The sequence below is a fragment of the Cuculus canorus genome, chromosome 10 (genome assembly GCF_017976375.1).
Source record: "Cuculus canorus isolate bCucCan1 chromosome 10, bCucCan1.pri, whole genome shotgun sequence".
Lineage (NCBI taxonomy): Eukaryota > Metazoa > Chordata > Aves > Cuculiformes > Cuculidae > Cuculus > Cuculus canorus.
In genome coordinates this window covers 6,698,947-6,715,857 of record NC_071410.1, presented here as the reverse complement: position 1 = coordinate 6,715,857, position 16,911 = coordinate 6,698,947, and the positions used below count along the sequence as shown (strand labels likewise).

Here is a 16,911-nt window from a genome sequence, read left to right as displayed (position 1 = left end):
AGCCTGCATACTCTTCCTGCTCCAAAGCTGGCATTTTATCAGCACATCCTTACGCCAGCCCACTGTCCAAGCCACCAAGTAGCAGGTTCCTTCTTGTGGCCTCAACTACAGGACCTAGAAAACTCAGTGTGTTTCCAGGCTTTGCCCCAGCAGGTCTGGATAATGGACCAATACTCTCACTTCACTCCATCCAGGTGTTTAGTTAGATAACCTGCATGACACTGTGCTGCCTGACACAGCTCCAAGAGTAACAGGTGCCTGAGCGAAAACATCGCCTGTAGGGTCCTCTTCAAGGGAATTGTGCTGGTTCTTCTGGGCATAACGTGAACCATGCTGAAGCCTTTGAAAATGCTACTGTGGGCTTTTATCTGGCCTGTTGGATAGGAATGGGAAACCCAGAGCTTCGAAGAGGCTTACCATACTGAATCTTGTGCCATACTCAGCCCCCTAAACACGGCAGGAATACCCTTCAGGGCAGAAGATGAGCCCAAGGACTGCAGTTACCCATCAGGTTTCTTGTACATGGACGTGCCCTCTCATATAATACCCATGCTGCCACTGCAAGGCTCACCAACGGCACATCTGGGGGCCTTAAATTAAAGGGTTACCCAGAATAAATAAACAAGCACTTGCACTTTGGAACTATTGACTGAGCTCCACCATCCGAACAATTTGTTAGCGAGAGGTTAGGGCAGTGGGAAGAAGATGGCAAATATCCCCCTCATACTCTCCATTTGTCTTCTCGGAGTTTGTCTTGGTGTCGAAAGAACAGGTAGGTTCATTTAAAACCTAGCAAGTCCTTCACATTTGGGTGCAAGGGGTTACTGGCACAGGTAAAGAGACTGTTTGTCACTTGACAGCGAGACAGCTTGTGGAGTATCATAAGAGACGAGAGCTCAGGGGGACTGCTGTGTTTCGTGGTTCCTCTCTCTAAAGCTCTGGTTCTTGGGAATAAAACAATGCGGTTTATGCTGATTTTATGCAGAATGTATCATAGGGATAAATTTTAAGAATGGGATTTTTCTTCAAGATTTTGCAGCTTTTAAGCTTTCGGAGCTTGATTCAGCCATTTTAGAATGCACACATTGGCACACAGAAGGAAAAAAAAGCGGAGAGCATTACTAGTGTAGTAACATCCACACCTCTTCATATGCCATCACTTTGTCCTGCAGTACAAACAAGTACTCACATCCATAAAACAGTCATTGGATTTGCCACTGTTAGAATTGTTTAAAGCCAAACTCAGCGTGAATTTAACAAAGACAGTAAGATGCGGCCAAAATTGTAGACAAGACAGAGTAGTTGATGGATGTGGGCAATCACACATAGTAATGAAGGATGTTGCTTGATTTATCTGTAGCAGCAACAGTTCCAGCAGAGGCTGGTTCACAGCCAGGGTGAGTGGCTTCTTTTAGTGAAAGAAGAAAAGCCAACCTTGCACCAAACATTGTCAGTAACAGGTTAAAAAAAAATCTATTTACAGAAAGTTTATTTAGCAATGAAAAGTGAGCAGAATCTCATATTGGTACCACCACCCACCCAGGCGTACCTCCTAGAATATACTATATTCTGTTGGCAGGACAAGCCTTTCCCCACAAGCCCTTAGCCCAGAAACCCATCTCAGTGTCTCAGATACTGTTTCAGAAGCTGATAAGTCACATGTGAATATATTCTTGGTTTGAGGTCCAGAGAGGGTGTGTGCCATGCCTATGATCCCGGGGGGGAGTCTGTAACCTTCTGTTCAAATCAAGTTTTGCTTGTAAAGCAGCATGTGGGAACAGTAAGCGACCGAAAAGGCTTAGAGGGATCTGAGGAAGGCAAAGCTGCGTTCATTAAAATGAGTTCTCTCCATTAAGTGGGTTAATAACGGCATATCCCACTACGAAGAGATGAAGGAGTGGGTCTAATACACCTGCCTCACCTCACACAGGGTGATTCGCAACTATGCCTGCATCGGGTTCCCTGAGTATTAAGCACATGGAAAGACCAACAGGGCTACAAAACCAAAGAGGCATGCTCCATCATTCTCACCTGAACCTTTTCTGCCCAGCTTGGGGACAAGCAGGAGGTCGCAGCCCATGTCATGGGTGGAAGGGGCAGGACTCCTCTAGGGAGACTGCGTCCCCCTGTGCCTCCACACTCCCAGGCTCTGGCTTGGCTGGGGAGGTTTGCTTAGGGGTGTTCATTCATATCATACGCATAAACCGCAACTCTGCGTCTGAGAGGGTATCGACCACCCCGTGGGGGCTGCAGTGCTTGAAACAAGCCTGTCATTTTCCCACGTCAGTGCTTTACCTGTCAATATCTACTGCCAAACCACTAGACTAAGGTTGGAATTTTAATGCACTGCCTTTCATTTTTAAACAAAAATGCTCCAGCCAGAGGAAGACAGAGTTGCAAGCTTGTCGTACAATAATTAAAAGCATTGCAAAAATAATCAGTTCAGACTCTTCCAGAGAGATCTCCTGGTGAAGGGGCTGGTTACATCGTCAGTGACATGGTGTAAATCAGAGCAACCCCCATCAGGTGCATGAGTGTTCAACAGAACTGATCCTCTGTGGCTACGGAGAGGCTGGGATCTGCTCTGGATCCACAGAAGGAGTTAGCCATGAGAAGTAACAAGAAGCTGGTACTCACCCCTGACTCTCCCCTCCGCCCACCTGACTGACCTCATGCTCTCCAAAAACCTTGGAAGGGCCAGACCCACATGTGTCCAAACCCCTTCTAGTGCACAGCCTCCACAGAAGGACTTGTGTCCAGGGTGGCCACCAGCAGCTCCAAGAAAAGCATGTGGTGACAAAATTGGACATGGCTGCAAGCGCTAAGAGAGGGTGGAGAGAGAGGAGATGCTGAGGAGGTAAATCAGAAAGCTCCTCTGGGCTAATAATGTCCTTTTTAGAGTTGTGGGATAGGCGAAGAGTGCTCAGCAGAGGCAGGGATCTTCAAGAATTGAGTCAAGAAGAAGCCCTGTTGGGTGGCTACTGCAGCAAGGTTGTCACTGCTGACCCTGCCAATGGGATGTGTGGCCCAGCTGGGAAAGCATTCATGGCAGCACCATGACAGGACTGCACGTCCTTGTGCCCTTCACCAGGCAGCCACCATGTGGAGGCTGGGGATCTCCGTGGACATCCCACCTAGACTGTGAGCCCCTGCAGTGCCAGATGCTTTCTGCTGGTCGTTTCTACCCAGGAGCCTGGCCAGCAAGTTGAAGGTGAACACGCATGGCCTTGGAGGTGAGGAGGGCTTATGTCGCACCTCCTGCTGGCATGGCCATAGGAATAGTGGCACCCAGGCATATGGGCAAGGGTGAGGAGTAGGAAGAGAAGAAAACTGCCCATGGCTTTCAAGAGGTGCAGCTGCTTGCTGAGGCAAATGGCCTGTCACAGCCAAAATAGGCAGAGGTAGTTAAAGCAGGACAATTTCTGTGTTCAAAACAGACCTCACCAAGGAGCAGCACGAAAAAGCCTATTATTTTCCCCTCTCAAATAGCTTATTCTGGTCTGTGCATCTATGATAGGAGGTACTCACACCATCTGCTTTAGTGTATTTTAAGCATCAAACTTTAGTGCTCCTAATCACCCACTCTCCATCAGTCATTTCTATTGACTACTTTGACTCCAGGTTGTCCAGACTGCACTTAAGTTAGATACATGAAAGAAACATCAAATAGGTAATAACACTCCTGAAGTGTCCCTCGTCTTGGGGCAATGGAGAGTGGAATGCATGAAAAGGGAGGACAGAGCTTTCTGGGAGGACAGAGCCCTGACAGCCTGTCGCAGGTGCGTCACACCATGGTATGTGCTCCGCTCTAGATCCTGTTACTTTTCAAATTGCAGTTTTCATCAAGAACAAAGAGGCGAACTCAGTTCTGCAGAGGCAAAAGCGAGCCAATTCAAACAGACTGGAAGAGGTCATTCCTGGGAACCTCGAGAGAGAATGCATAGAAGAAAAATGCAGCTTTGAAGAAGCCCGAGAAGTGTTTGAAAACACAGAGAAAACAGTAAGTGTTGCTGCTGCATAATGACAATATCTTATTCCCCCCGACTGCACCTCTACACCTTTCAGGTGAGGAGGCACAGAGAGGGAAAGAGTGAACAGCAAGGGGAAAACTTGCAGGGGCCAAATGCAGCATCTATCGCCTTTTATTGTTATTCATGATCCAGCAGCTGGAACTGAGAATTTTGTTGGTCACCATTAGGACTACGGAGTTGAGTGTTTTCCTGCAAGTCTTCAGTCAGGCAGTGCCCAGTTTAGAAATCAAGGGAAACTTTTTTTTTTTCCTTTGCAGATGGAGTTTTGGAATACATACATTGGTAAGAGTTGCTTTCTTCATGTTCAAATGCATAATGTTCATGTCTTAATGCATAAGTAGAAGATGTTTATTGAAACGAATGTGTTCTAGCATTTAAAAACTGTTTTGTGACACAGCTAGTCAGAGTCATGCACCCTAAATCTTGTAGCCACCCACCCTGGGACTGTTCTATTTGTATACAAATCCCAAACCAAAAAAATTACTGAATATTTTCTTTCTTCAAGCAGCTTTTTTGAACAGACTTCAAAAACCTCAGAACAAAACCTGATCACACAGACCATTGGACCCATTGAGCCCAGGTCACACTCTGAGCACTTAATTTCAGCTGTAGCATAGAGTAAAACACAACAGCAATAATTAACACCCCTCCAGCAAACAACAAATACTGTTTCGTCAGGCAGAGATCTCCAGACAAGGCACATCCTTGTGCAAGCACAGTGTGAATGCCTGGAAATGCCATACTAAAGTGAGGCCTCAACATGATCATAGCAAACAGCTGATTGCAATTCACACCAGTGGTCCCAAATCCTTGCTTCTCCACCATCTACTGTTCCTCTTTCAGCCTCCATCTCAAATGACTCCTCAGTCCCTTACCAAAACGATTTCAATGCTCACTACAACATCTGAAACTAATTTTAAGGACATTTCAATAAATGATCTTCTTTGTAGACTGCTGAAGCTCCCAGAACATCTCACTTAAAAGCCTTAAGTGATTCATATTAGTCAGTTCAGACTATAAAATTAGAAAAAAAGTTACATTCGCATTGTAGGACTGTCCTCTGAAAAACCACCTGATAGAACTCAACACTGCATTTGTTTCAATGCCACTGTACCCAGTTAGCTGTTACAAAAAAATAAACGCCATATATTCCCCTATCATCCAAAATGTCTGTTTTAAAGCACACTTTCCAGTAGTTTAACATCGTGGACTTACTTTTCCAAAGTGTTAGGTCACTAGTTTTGCAATACTGAGTATTTTTATTAAAGCCTCATCCGTAGGCAGCTGTGAGAATAAAAGTCCTGACATGTAAAGAAAAATCTAGAGCAGTTAATATGATATAAGGCTTAGGAAGAAAGAGCAATGATCAGGGCTGTCAGTCCTACTACACACAAACCCAAATGGGCAGGCCCAGACCTTCAGAGAACAAAGATGGCAGTGTTAAAATAAAGATCCTCTCTAACCACTCTTGAGGAAGCAAAGATTCTAACTTTGTTTGCCTAACTTAGCCAGGACATGATGTCCTGTTGAGACATGCAACATGTTGTTGCATGCGGGAGACCGAAGAGGGGTTCTGCTGAAACGAGCAGGATTAACCTATGCAGGACAAGGATACATAATTAGGAGTTTGGGTAAATCACTGCTGCCGTTACCCCATAGCACTGACATTGTCTATTGTGCACTTAAGTGCTGGGATCTGACTTATTTTCCATTACAAGGAAGGAAGGAAAGTATGGAGTCTCTTGCTCATCTTTAACAGGAGACTTACGTAGAACCAGGCTCCAGTGCTTGTCTGGCACCAGCTGTGTTGGATGCTCATGTTTATTAATTCTCCTGTCTTCTCTCCAAGATGGAGACCAGTGCGACCCCAATCCATGCAAAAATGGAGCCGTTTGCAAGGACGCAGTAAGTTCCTATGTGTGCTGGTGCCCAGCTGGGTACGAAGGCAGAAACTGTGAGATAGGTACGTCGTGGGTGCTCAACTGGAGGTTGTTCTTCCTTACTTGAAATCCCATTGGTTCAAAGTGGGCATAAGTTTCATCCTACTCAAGGGCTGTTTTGGACACACCATACCTTGCTTTGCTGTAAGGCAGTGTATGAACGTGCAAATTCAGCCCATTGGCAATGAGATTACAGGGGAACATACCTAAGGATATAGAAGTGGTTGTCTCCATCCTCTCCTGAACTCAGTGGAGCCCCAGCTTCATCTCCACTGAGCACCGAACTGCTAGTTCTTACGCACTGTTCAACTGAGACTCGGGATCAAGGTCTTTTGTTCAGCACACTGCAGCTGCCAGCTCAAATGTTGACATAGAGACCTTCCTTTATCTCCTCAGCACAAGCCTTTCCAGGGCTGCTCGTCAATCAAGAATGACGTGCTCACCTACCGAAAGGAACAGTTTTCCATCAACCCCCAGTGGGGCCCCTCTGGTCTCCTTCTCTCCATTTCTCATGCCAGACTGGGCAGCAGGTGCTCAGCAGGGCAGGATTATTGCAACTTCCTCTCAATGGCACTATGCTAAATTAATAATTATAATTATCAGTAGCAACCTTGGTTCTGAAGGCAAACAAAAGGCAAATATTTTCCTGATGGGTTGAGGAGTGTGTGAAAACCAAACAGCTGATAATTTAAGCAAGAGGGATATTGAGCTCTTATATTTATAATATAATCAGGGGCTGTGCGACTCGCATAATGTGCTAGACTCACTGCACTAATAAAAGATTCTCTTTCTAGTTGTGCTTCTGCTCTGGCAAGAGAAGAGCGTACGTTAAAAAGAGCATTTCAAAGCTGCATCAAATTTAAATAGTCTCATTGCAGATTTATCGTGGAAGTGAGACAGGAACAAAAATAGCAATAGAAGTGAGGCGTGAAAAGGAGCTCGGTAAAAATAGTAAATGATGGCATTAAAATGGCTACAGGAAGGGAGGTGTCCTTGAGGAAGTAGGAGTGGAGTTAATCTGCTGTGAATTTATTTGAGAACTGACTGAGAATTAGAAGGCCGCCTATAGATCAGTGGTTTCCTATCTCCAAGAGATGGTGTTTCCACCACAGAGTGGTGCAAGATGGGGTGGGAGAATACATGGGCAGGACACAGGAATCTCACAGGCTGGTCTTCCACATCAGGCTGTGATGATTTATTGGTACGTCAAGAAGAACATACGGCTTCGCTTGAGGTTTTAAATTCAGAGCCCAGCGATAATCCCAGGACAAAGACCTTCAGGGTTTGCTTCTCTTTGACACATGACATTTTCCACTAGCATCTGCCCTGGGGCTGGATTGCCATAGGCATGGGGTGGGAGGAGAGCAGCACAACAGTGGGGAAATCACATGGCTCATAACCAAATATTTGCAGGAGTCCTTTATGGTCAGGCTGCCAAATTTCAGAGAGTGCACAGTTGTTGGGAGGACAGAGGCTGCTCCAGAGCTCAGCAGAACCTCTCATAGGGCCATTTCCTCAACCCGCATTCTTTCACTACTATGTGGAAGGAGGATACTCTCCTTGCAACCAAGCATCCATTTTCCATAGTCTGGAACAACCAGTGTGGATTATAGGCTGAGTCCCAAGGCCAAATTCCGAACAAGTCTCTAACTAGTTGTATTTCAAAGGAGGTTTCACAGTTCTGTTTTAATTTCTTTCAGACTTCACTTGTGCTATTAAAAACGGAGGCTGCAAGCACTTCTGCAAGCATGACCCGCCACAGAAAGTTGTGTGTTCCTGTGCCCCTGGCTATAGACTTCATGAAGATGGAAAGTCCTGTGAACCTGCAGGTTAAATTTTGAAATGTTTTTAAGAGATTTGGGTGGAAGTTTCTGTGGTCTTGTCCTAGATTTAGATACATGAATCTTGTAGAAATGCAATATCTTGTTGGTATCCAGCCATGTTTTCCTCCTTAGCAAATGTGAAGACCCTGACCCTGCACTTCCTCAGTTCCAGATGTGAGGTCAGGCTTGAAGGATACAATTTAAACACCGCGTTTTTTTAGCCTAGGTGGGCGGAGAAGGAGGATAGTTGTTCAGGAGTTTGTTTACAAGTCAAAAGCTCATTTCAGACAGCTGCTTATGCAGACACCTCTCCCAGCTGCAGCCATCTTATATTTCTAGATCTGGATCAGTAGTTTCCTGGAGGCAGACGTGATGTTCAGCTACCCCAGCATACACACTGGTGTCCATTCAGTTAGAGTTTACTCCCATATTCTTCCAGTAGGAGCTACCATTTAGTTACTGATCCTACATCAAGGGTGCTCTGGAATTTTTCAGAACAAAAGACAATCCTCCTGATGGTCTGTTTGATGGCTGGCCATCACACACTGCCTTATAATTATCTGAGTTATGTGGAAACAAGCCAAACTTAGTGGTGATGCTGGCCTCCCAATAGTGTGTATCTGCACACAAAGACCCTTAATAGGAACTAGGCTGTGGTTTAGCTGTCATATTAAGTGGGGTGGAGCAGAAACGCATTGCTTGAGATTGCAACTTCATAAAGGACTAAAGAATAGTCGGTTCTTGTTATATTTCCCTACTTTGCTCCACTCCTAGGCTGTTACGGTATCTCTAAAGCAACACATGCAATGCTACCTCACCACAACACAGCAACTTAGTTTGGCGTGAACATCTCAGAAGCACATCTGGCAGAGCGAAGAGGAGATTGAATAGAGAAATACTTTGACACCCAAGGTCAATTTTACATTTGATGCTATCATATTTCTGCCATCCGAGAGTAACGCCTAAGCTAGCATGCAGGCACCCACATAGGTGAGATCGTTTCTGAAGGTCTGATAACTACAGCCGGGAACACTCTGAGCTCCCGAAAGTGCTGACTTTCAGCAAGCAGTGTATGAAGTATTTTAGGCTGGGAGCTCTTCTGTTAATGGAGATCGTTAAGAACTCAGGCCAATGTTACCCAACATGCTGTATCATTTTCACTGAACCAGAAAGTTTTACTGTTAGCAACAAGATCATCTTCCAGGTTGAGTAATTGCCCTTCCTGCAAAAGCTTAACTTTTGTTGGCTCTGAAACATTCATTTCCCAGCCTAACCTCATGGGCAGTACTTTCCATCACTCAGCACTTATTTAAGTCCTATTCTTAAAGCAGACTGTTCAAAAGGAAATATGTAATCTCAGTAGGCCACACTTACATCTGATTCTACTTTAATGTTTGTTAGCACAGTGTTGTCGAAAGCTTTTCAGATTAAAGACAACGTCTGATGCTATTTACTGTATTGACTGCCACAATCGTCAGTAATTCACTATACACTGCGCAGGAGAGAAATGGGAAGAGCTTGTCTGAAATGAGCCTACAGATGAGATCTTCATTAACAGAGAAAATCTACAACCCTAGTAAGAGTTTATTAATGTTTTCCTCACCTTGGTGCCAAGCAGGATTATCTGTACAATTGGCAGATATTATTTCCTGCCCTCTCCCAGCTGGACTTTTGTTGTACTGGAGTTACTTGCTGTAGAAATGTCAGCCAAGCACCCCAGCTGCCTACTGCAGAAACCCTCCCAGGAACGCACCTCAGCATCCCGTGAAATAAAGGCACAGCTGCACTGTCCCGTCAGGCGCGTGCACTCTCTCACAAGCTTTCTTCTTTTTAAAAGCTGTTCAGAATGCATTTCTAAACCCCAGAAACAACTTGTGCTTTTGCTACTCAGGCTGAGAGATTTGGCGTTGTTCAGCCTGGAGAAGAGAAGGCTCAGAGGAGAACTTATAGCGACCTTCCAGTACCTGAAGAGGGCCAACAGGAAAGCTGGAGAGGGGCTATTTGTAAAGGCTTGTGGTGATAGGAAGAGGGGGAATGGGTACAAACCGGAGAGGAGCAGATTTAGACTAGACAGCAGGAAAAATTTCTTCACCATGAGAGTGGTGAGGCACTGGCACAGGTTGCCCAGGGAGGCTGTGGCTGCCCCATCCCTGGAGGTGTTCCAGGCCAGGTTGGATGGGCCTTGGGCAGCCTGAGACAGTGGGATGTCCCCGCCCATGGCAGGGGGGTTGGAACTGGATGATCTTTAGGGTCCCTTCCAACCCTAACTATTCTATGATTCTACTCTTGCATGTTACCGGTGCTGCTGCTCAAAGCCACAGGCATCTGTTTGCACAGAGAACACAGGAGTCGGCTCACGGCCCTGCGTCTCCCATGTTGATCCCAAAACAGGCGCTGAGACGAGGCAGCACTTCTCTCCTTGCATGCTCCTTTGATTTTTGCAACTCCCAGCATGACAGGCAGCCGGTCGTAACTGTGACTGTTTCTCTCCCAGTGCCCTATCCCTGTGGGAGGATCACAGCTCCTGAAGCAAAGAGTAAGCTCACCCGAGCCATAAACACCTTTGAGCACTGGAACATCACCGCAGAAGACCACGACAATGCTCACGAGGAGGTGCTGGACAACATCACAGAAAGCAGCACCATTGCCACTACAAAAATCACACCAGTAATTAAGACAGGCACCCGGGTTGTGGGAGGATCTGACAGCATGAGAGGCGAGGTGCCTTGGCAGGTATTGGCTGTTTCTAGAGTTCTCCTGTAACTCCAGCAATCTGTCTGTCTTTTCATTTCCTTCTGAATGCAGGATCAACTTCTCCATACCCAAAGCCCATCTCTGAGGTTAGTTTAGCAATAGATCTCAAGTCTAACAGTCTAACAGCTTCTTTCTGTATATGCTTTTATGCCAGAGGAAGAATACTTGCCTGGCTGGGGGTTTACCCTAGCAGAAGAGTCACAGCAGATTTATCTGCAGGGCCCAAAGGATCCAGATTTGAGCTATAACAAAAGATTCCCCGGAAGTCCATGAACTTATCAAGATTAAGCTGAAGGCTGAGGGTGGGGAGCTTTGCAAGGCAGAGCTTCACAAGGAACAGTGCAGCTCCTCTTTTGACTCCATCAGTTTCAACAGATCCATGACAATTTATACCAACAAAGGATCTGTCCTTCTATGACATCTACCAAATTCAACTGTTCTTTCGTTACTCAGCCCACATCCTACCAGCAACATCACAGTCATCCCTACCTCACCAAAAGTCATATCACAGATGAAGGGGGGCTGCAAAGAAGCCTCTTCCAACCCACTGCACTGTAACTACTTTAAAATTGTTGTCAAAAGGAAAGTTAGCTCCTAGCTTGAATCTTTTTCAAAGCCATCTACTGCCCTTAAATTCTATTCAGGCTTCAGTGAGCACAGAAACCTCAGTGGCTGCAAAATAATAAATTCAGATGAGGTTTTAGGAATGGCAAATTTCTTTCGGTTGCAGGCTATGGTACAGACTGACACTGGTGATGTCAGTGAAAAGTTACCCACGCAGGGACATAAATGCCCATTCATGCAGATCAGCCGATCCCTCTATGTCTGCCAAGGGAGCGAAGCAGTGAGCAGGGTGTACGTAGAAAGGTCAGGAGCAGGCATCTGCCCTCCGTTTCAGAGCTAAAGAAGCCAGTAATGTGTTGGGGACATACACAGCCACCAAAAGCAGTAGCAGGAGGTTTGTTGGGAGGTCATGTTTTGTAAAAGAAGAGGCTGTATTGCTGCCCTAGCCACACATTGCTTTCTGGCCCAGCCTTTTGTGGGGCAAAAAATGGGTGATGCTGGCACCTACCACGCATTCACAGAGAGGCAGGAGGAGAACCAAGAAGTTAAACATGCAAAATCAGTATGTGTAAAGAAACTAAATTAACACAGTAAAGCTCACTAGGTCTAGCTAGTTGGCTGTGCTTGTGGAGACCTTTATCTCACCAGGCACTCTCTGAAAAAAAACTTAGTTGCGCTTTTGCCAGCTGGTAAACGAAGATGCTCAAACTGCTGGGGTTGAGGAGGAAGCCAGGAGGAGTGCTACGTTCCCCCCGGGGTTTGGGGGCAGCTCTGGGGCTCAAATGTCAGCGAAAGGCCTTATAAACCATGCCACTGTCTTGTCTGACACCCACCAGCAGCCTGCACTGCCCTCGAGTGGCAGAGCCTCCGCGGGACCCCAGGGATGGGGTGGTTGTAAGTGGGGAGAAGCTCCCATTCATCACTGGGGTCGAGCTTCATCCTTTCCCTTACAGATAATGAGCTCCCTAAAACTCAGGTGCCTCTGCCTAACGAGCCATCAAATGAGTAAATGCCTAGAAAGTACAAGGCAGACAGATGAAGAGACATGTCACGTGAAAGGAATGAAAGGGGTGAATTATAAAGAAATCCTTTTTTTAAACACAATCCATCGACTCAGCTGTTCAACTTAATTATAAGTTTTACTGTAAGGGATGTCCTGGCTTGTTCCCCATGAATGCTGAGATAGTTAGAGGCCTAAATGAAATGGGTAGTTAAGATTTCATCCCCAGTTAACTAGATAAGATGTAGTCACTGTCAACACATTTTTAGGATGTACTTGTGGAAGTGCTTGTATTTTGGACACCGAGTTTTATGCTGAGGTTTGTCTCCAGGGCCATCTGCCCTCCCAGCCTGGCAGCAACGGGGGGAGAAGTGCAATGGGGCGGGAACACATGTGTGGGGAAGTGGTTGCCACATTTATGAGAAAGCAGGAGATGGAGGGGCAGGGACTTCCCAAGGAGCAGCATCTGGGTCTATACAACTGACATGCAACCTGTCTTACATCCAAACAAAACCCCCACATCCCACTCTTTTTCCCCCACCAATTTTCACAACCCCATGGCTGTGATTACATTTTGCTCCCTACATTTTGCTCCCATAGGTTCATCTGGTGAACAGCAAAGGTGTGGGCTTCTGTGGCGCATCCATCATCAATGAGAAATGGGTAGTGACAGCAGCACACTGCCTGCAGCCAGGCGCCGATGTCACTGCTGTGGCAGGTGAGTGGTTCAGGCAGCATCGGGCCAGCACAGGCAAGGGATGTGGGACAAAGCTTGCACTAAGTAGACACAAGGCATTGCCCAGAAACCTGGGACCCATGCCATCACCTTGGGCAAGCAAGGCAACAAGTTGCTTTGGAGCACTGAGGTCCCAGACGGCAGCATTTCGGCAGCCTCATCTCTGTAGGTACCACCACCTCCAGCTGGGTCTGGCCTCGGTCCCAAAGCCATGGAACTGCTGGACCACATTGCAAATGCAGTTCAACCCAGCCACAGGCAATCCCACCTGAGTCAGAGAGAATCCCAAGATTTTGCCTAGCAGACTTCAGTTAAGATGCTGCTTCACGAGCTGGTGCGATGGATTTTTATATCCGCTGGCCACATAGGACCTCACTAAGGATTTCTGCTCATCTTGGAGGGGGGTCACACGGTCACACTAAGTTTTCATGCAACTCTCTCATAGTGGATCCGTGTAGCTGGTGTAAGAGGGGCACCAGCAACCTGACTAAGTCCTTGTAAGGAGAAGATTATTACTTTTTCTCTTGAATTCTTTAGAATTAAATAGGTTTTACGGATTGAAGTAGAGAAACCAGGCTAGGATGTGGCAAAGGGTGCTTTTACAGCGGGGTCTCTAGGGAGTTAGGCAGGGGCAGTATGCCCAGACTGCACAGCAAGTGGTGCTGCTACTTTACAAAACAAATGTATCTCTGCTTGAAAAATGGTGATGCCCCTGACTCTTGGTACCCAGCCATTCCAGACCGCCTGCTAGGCCGCCTGCTGACAACTCAGTGCAGGCCCTTGGCAAGCATCGCGGTGCCACAGTTCACAGCTGTGTCAGAATCAGCTTCCCCAGGTTATTTGTTTCTCCCTTGTATGAGTATCTAGTATAGGAGAGTTACACTGAAAGGTACAGGAGTGGAACACTGATCTGGTTAGAAACTGCTACAAGCAGCACTGAGAGGCGGCACGGAACAATTATGCTTTCTGTTTAAACACAATGAAATGTATTAGTATCAAAAACGACATTCTACCTGAGCCTTGAAGCACTGACTTTATATCTGCAGAAACAAGCTCATCAAGAGGGTTTCAGCTGCACCTTCCTCTTCCATGTTAACGTGACTGAGCTCCTGGGTGTGCCTGGCCAGTCCCTGGAGACTGAGTGCCACGGGGCTGAACATCACCTGCCCAGTGCTAGCAGGATGAGTCTCACAGCTTTCAAACAGCATTTTTTTGCTATCTACTTTCAGGCAGTTTTGCTTGAGAGCCCAGTGCAAAGCCCAGCCTTTTACCTGCTAACAGGAGAAAGTACAAAATGCCTAGTACAAAAACAGTCTCCCCCAGAAAATCACATTTCCACCTGGACAGAGGTTTTGTGTTTGTTGCACCTGCACGCAAACTGCCTCATTTTTCAGGCTCTCTCCTGCATGTCACACCCCCCTCCTTTTAGGATACGTTATCAGCCAGCTACACTTACACCACTCTGCACCACTGGGCTTCCAGGGCAGGACTTTGGACAGGCAGCAAGAAAGCAAAACATGAATTTGCAGAGCTTCAAGTGCTATTGAATTCGTTACCTGCACCACCTACGCTGTATGGGCAACATCTGAGTCTTTCATGTCCATTCATACTAAATGTTTGGCTTTGTATGTAGTATCTTAGGAGGCCCAAAAATTGATAGCAGGGAGAAGCATTCCACTCCCCTGCCTGCCTCTCCACATTGAGGAGAAGCTTATTTGCAGGCGCCCAGCAATAGTAAGCAGCCGCAGCATAAGAAAAACCTTCTGAAAGTCTCCCCCACATCTGTCTTGCATTCACAGTGTAGAAACACAGCCTGCAAAGAAGCTGACATTCACACTCCGCTGCAAAAAAAACCTCACAAGAGCACATAGCAGTACCAACCACCAAATCCGCCTTCGCCAGGCGCCAGCATTAATGTGAACACAGAAAGCTGCCTCACCTCTCTCGCCGGGCTCCGTGTCGCTCCTCAGAGGCAGATGCAGCAGACACAGGACACTGCCAGGGCCGGCAGCACTGCAGATATTGTTTAGAGGAGATCGTATATTCTGCAGATTACAGCAAAGCATGGAGAAATACCGCAGCAGGGGTTAAACACATCCTGCGCCTCTTGGGCTGCGAGAAAGCAAGCAGGAAAAGTCATCCTGCTCTCCAGCCTTCAGCACAGGCAGGAGAGGGAATTCAGCTACAGATCCAGACACTGCCCAAGTGTCTTTGCTAACCCAAGACCACAAAACATTTTCCCTTCCCTCTACCTGTTACACAAGCCGGGAGGGGGAAGTAATCAGCTGCCAGCAACTCAATCACAGGAGCCTGAAGCTGTGGGCAGCACCCTGTAATGGCCAGCAGCTGAGCCTCATGGAATCGCCAGCAGCTGAGCCTCGTGCGGGTAGCAGGGACCTGTGGGCACCTGGGAGCATCAGGGGCATGGGGGTAGCATTTCGTAGCCCTCTGCACCTCATCTGCCCATAGCTGTGTGGTTTTTGGAAAAGGGAAGGTCGAGTTTCTTTTCACCAGTTAATGATTTATTTTAAATGAAGATTTTTAGTTCTAGAGGCTTTCCCCCCTTTAAAGCCAGGGCAACATCATCCTTACTTATCTATGAGGGTGCTAAACTCTGAGAGCAGACACGTTGCTACCAAACTAGTCAAAAGTATCTGGACCTTTGGCACTTGATCAGCTGGTGCATGCCTGGTTTCATATCTGGTGGTCCAGATCCTGCTGGCTGCGGGGACTGAGGAGGTGATGCTGAGGGGGAACTTCCAATGCCCTTTGCCAAGGAGCAAGCGGGCTTGCCAGCACCAGGCTCAGAGCTGCCCAAGGGCTGGGGTGTGCAGCGCTCATCCCTTTGCAACCACTTAGCTGTGGTTGTATTGCATCAGGATGGCATCATCAGGGTACGGTCACTGGTCCTGCCATGGAGGGGTCGAGCCCATGCCACGCTTGTCTCTGCAGGTGAATACAACACCGATGAGGAAGACAACACAGAGCAGCGACGCAAGGTGGTGAAAATCCTTCCCCATCCCACATACAACGCCACAATCAACAAGCACCACAATGATATCGCCCTCCTGGAGCTGGATGAGCCACTCAAATTCAACAGTTACGTCACACCGATCTGCATCGGCAGCCGAGAGTTCACCAATGCCCTGCTGAAGCATGGGACGGGGACGGTGAGTGGCTGGGGCAGCACACTCTTCCGTGGCCGGCCAGCCACCATCCTGCAAGTCCTCAAGGTGCCTTTCGTTGATCGGCCAACATGCCTCAAGAGCACGTCCACCAGCATTCTGCAGAACATGTTCTGTGCAGGCTTCTCAGCTGGGGGCAGTGACACCTGCGGGGGGGACAGCGGAGGTCCCTACACCACTGAGATTGAGGGCACCTGGTTTCTCACAGGGATCACCAGCTGGGGTGAGGAATGTGCCAAGCCAGGTAAATACGGCATCTACACCAGGGTCTCCAAGTACGTGAAGTGGATAAAGGAAAACACGAGGCTTGACTAAGCCACAGGAGGTTCTGCTGTGCTGAGGGGTGGACTGTTTTGCTGAATGGAGACCATAACTATCTAGATGTCTTTCAGAAATCAATGCAGTTGAATAAACATTTCTAAATTAACTAATTTCTGCTCTTGGAAGCAGAAGTTTAGAGAACATAGAGGAAATGTGGTAATAAGGAAATAAAAAGCCTTTTTAATTACCCATGACTGCTTTCCTGAATGCACCACCACTGCTGAAAGTGTGTAAGTCCTCAAATCTTCAGTGCGGAGTCTGGTGTGGATGAGCTTTGGCATGGCTCATATGTGCCATGGACCAGCATGCCACCAGCACGCTCGACACTGCCACACAGTACCGTGAGCAAGGGGAGCCCAGAAGGTGCTGCTCTCCTCCTGCTCCCCAGCAGATGCAGCTCGGGCACCAGCATCCAGCGTGGTCCCTGTAGCAGGAGCCCGCAACGAAGGTGAACACTCAAAGCAATGCACCCCCCAGCCTACTCAGCCAGACTTTTTCACACAAGCCAAGCTGAGATAGATCATGGGCAGCAGGAAATTCACCTCCTGCTTTTGGAC

At 47.3% G+C, this 16,911-nt stretch overlaps 2 protein-coding genes across 3 annotated transcripts in view; one reads left to right on the top strand and one right to left on the bottom strand.

Moving 5' to 3' along the window:
- FGF13 (fibroblast growth factor 13) overlaps positions 1-14,958 on the bottom strand; it is a 304,993-nt gene extending 290,035 nt beyond the window's left edge. Inside the window, exon 1 of one of the 2 annotated variants that reach the window (XM_054075404.1) lies at positions 14,788-14,958. In XM_054075404.1, the coding sequence (XP_053931379.1) occupies positions 14,788-14,914 (127 nt within the window). In that variant the 5' untranslated portion in view covers positions 14,915-14,958. The remainder of the gene's footprint in view (positions 1-14,787) is intronic. The other variant, XM_054075399.1, reaches the window with a different exon arrangement.
- Positions 647-16,541, top strand: F9 (coagulation factor IX). Its single transcript, XM_009560952.2, has 8 exons — positions 647-772; positions 3,837-4,000; positions 4,289-4,313; positions 5,881-5,994; positions 7,672-7,800; positions 10,289-10,527; positions 12,713-12,830; positions 15,801-16,541. Exons 1-8 carry the CDS (start codon positions 706-708, stop codon positions 16,346-16,348), a joined length of 1,404 nt encoding a protein of 467 aa, XP_009559247.2. The 5' UTR covers positions 647-705; the 3' UTR covers positions 16,349-16,541.
- Positions 16,542-16,911: the final 370 nt, after the last annotated feature.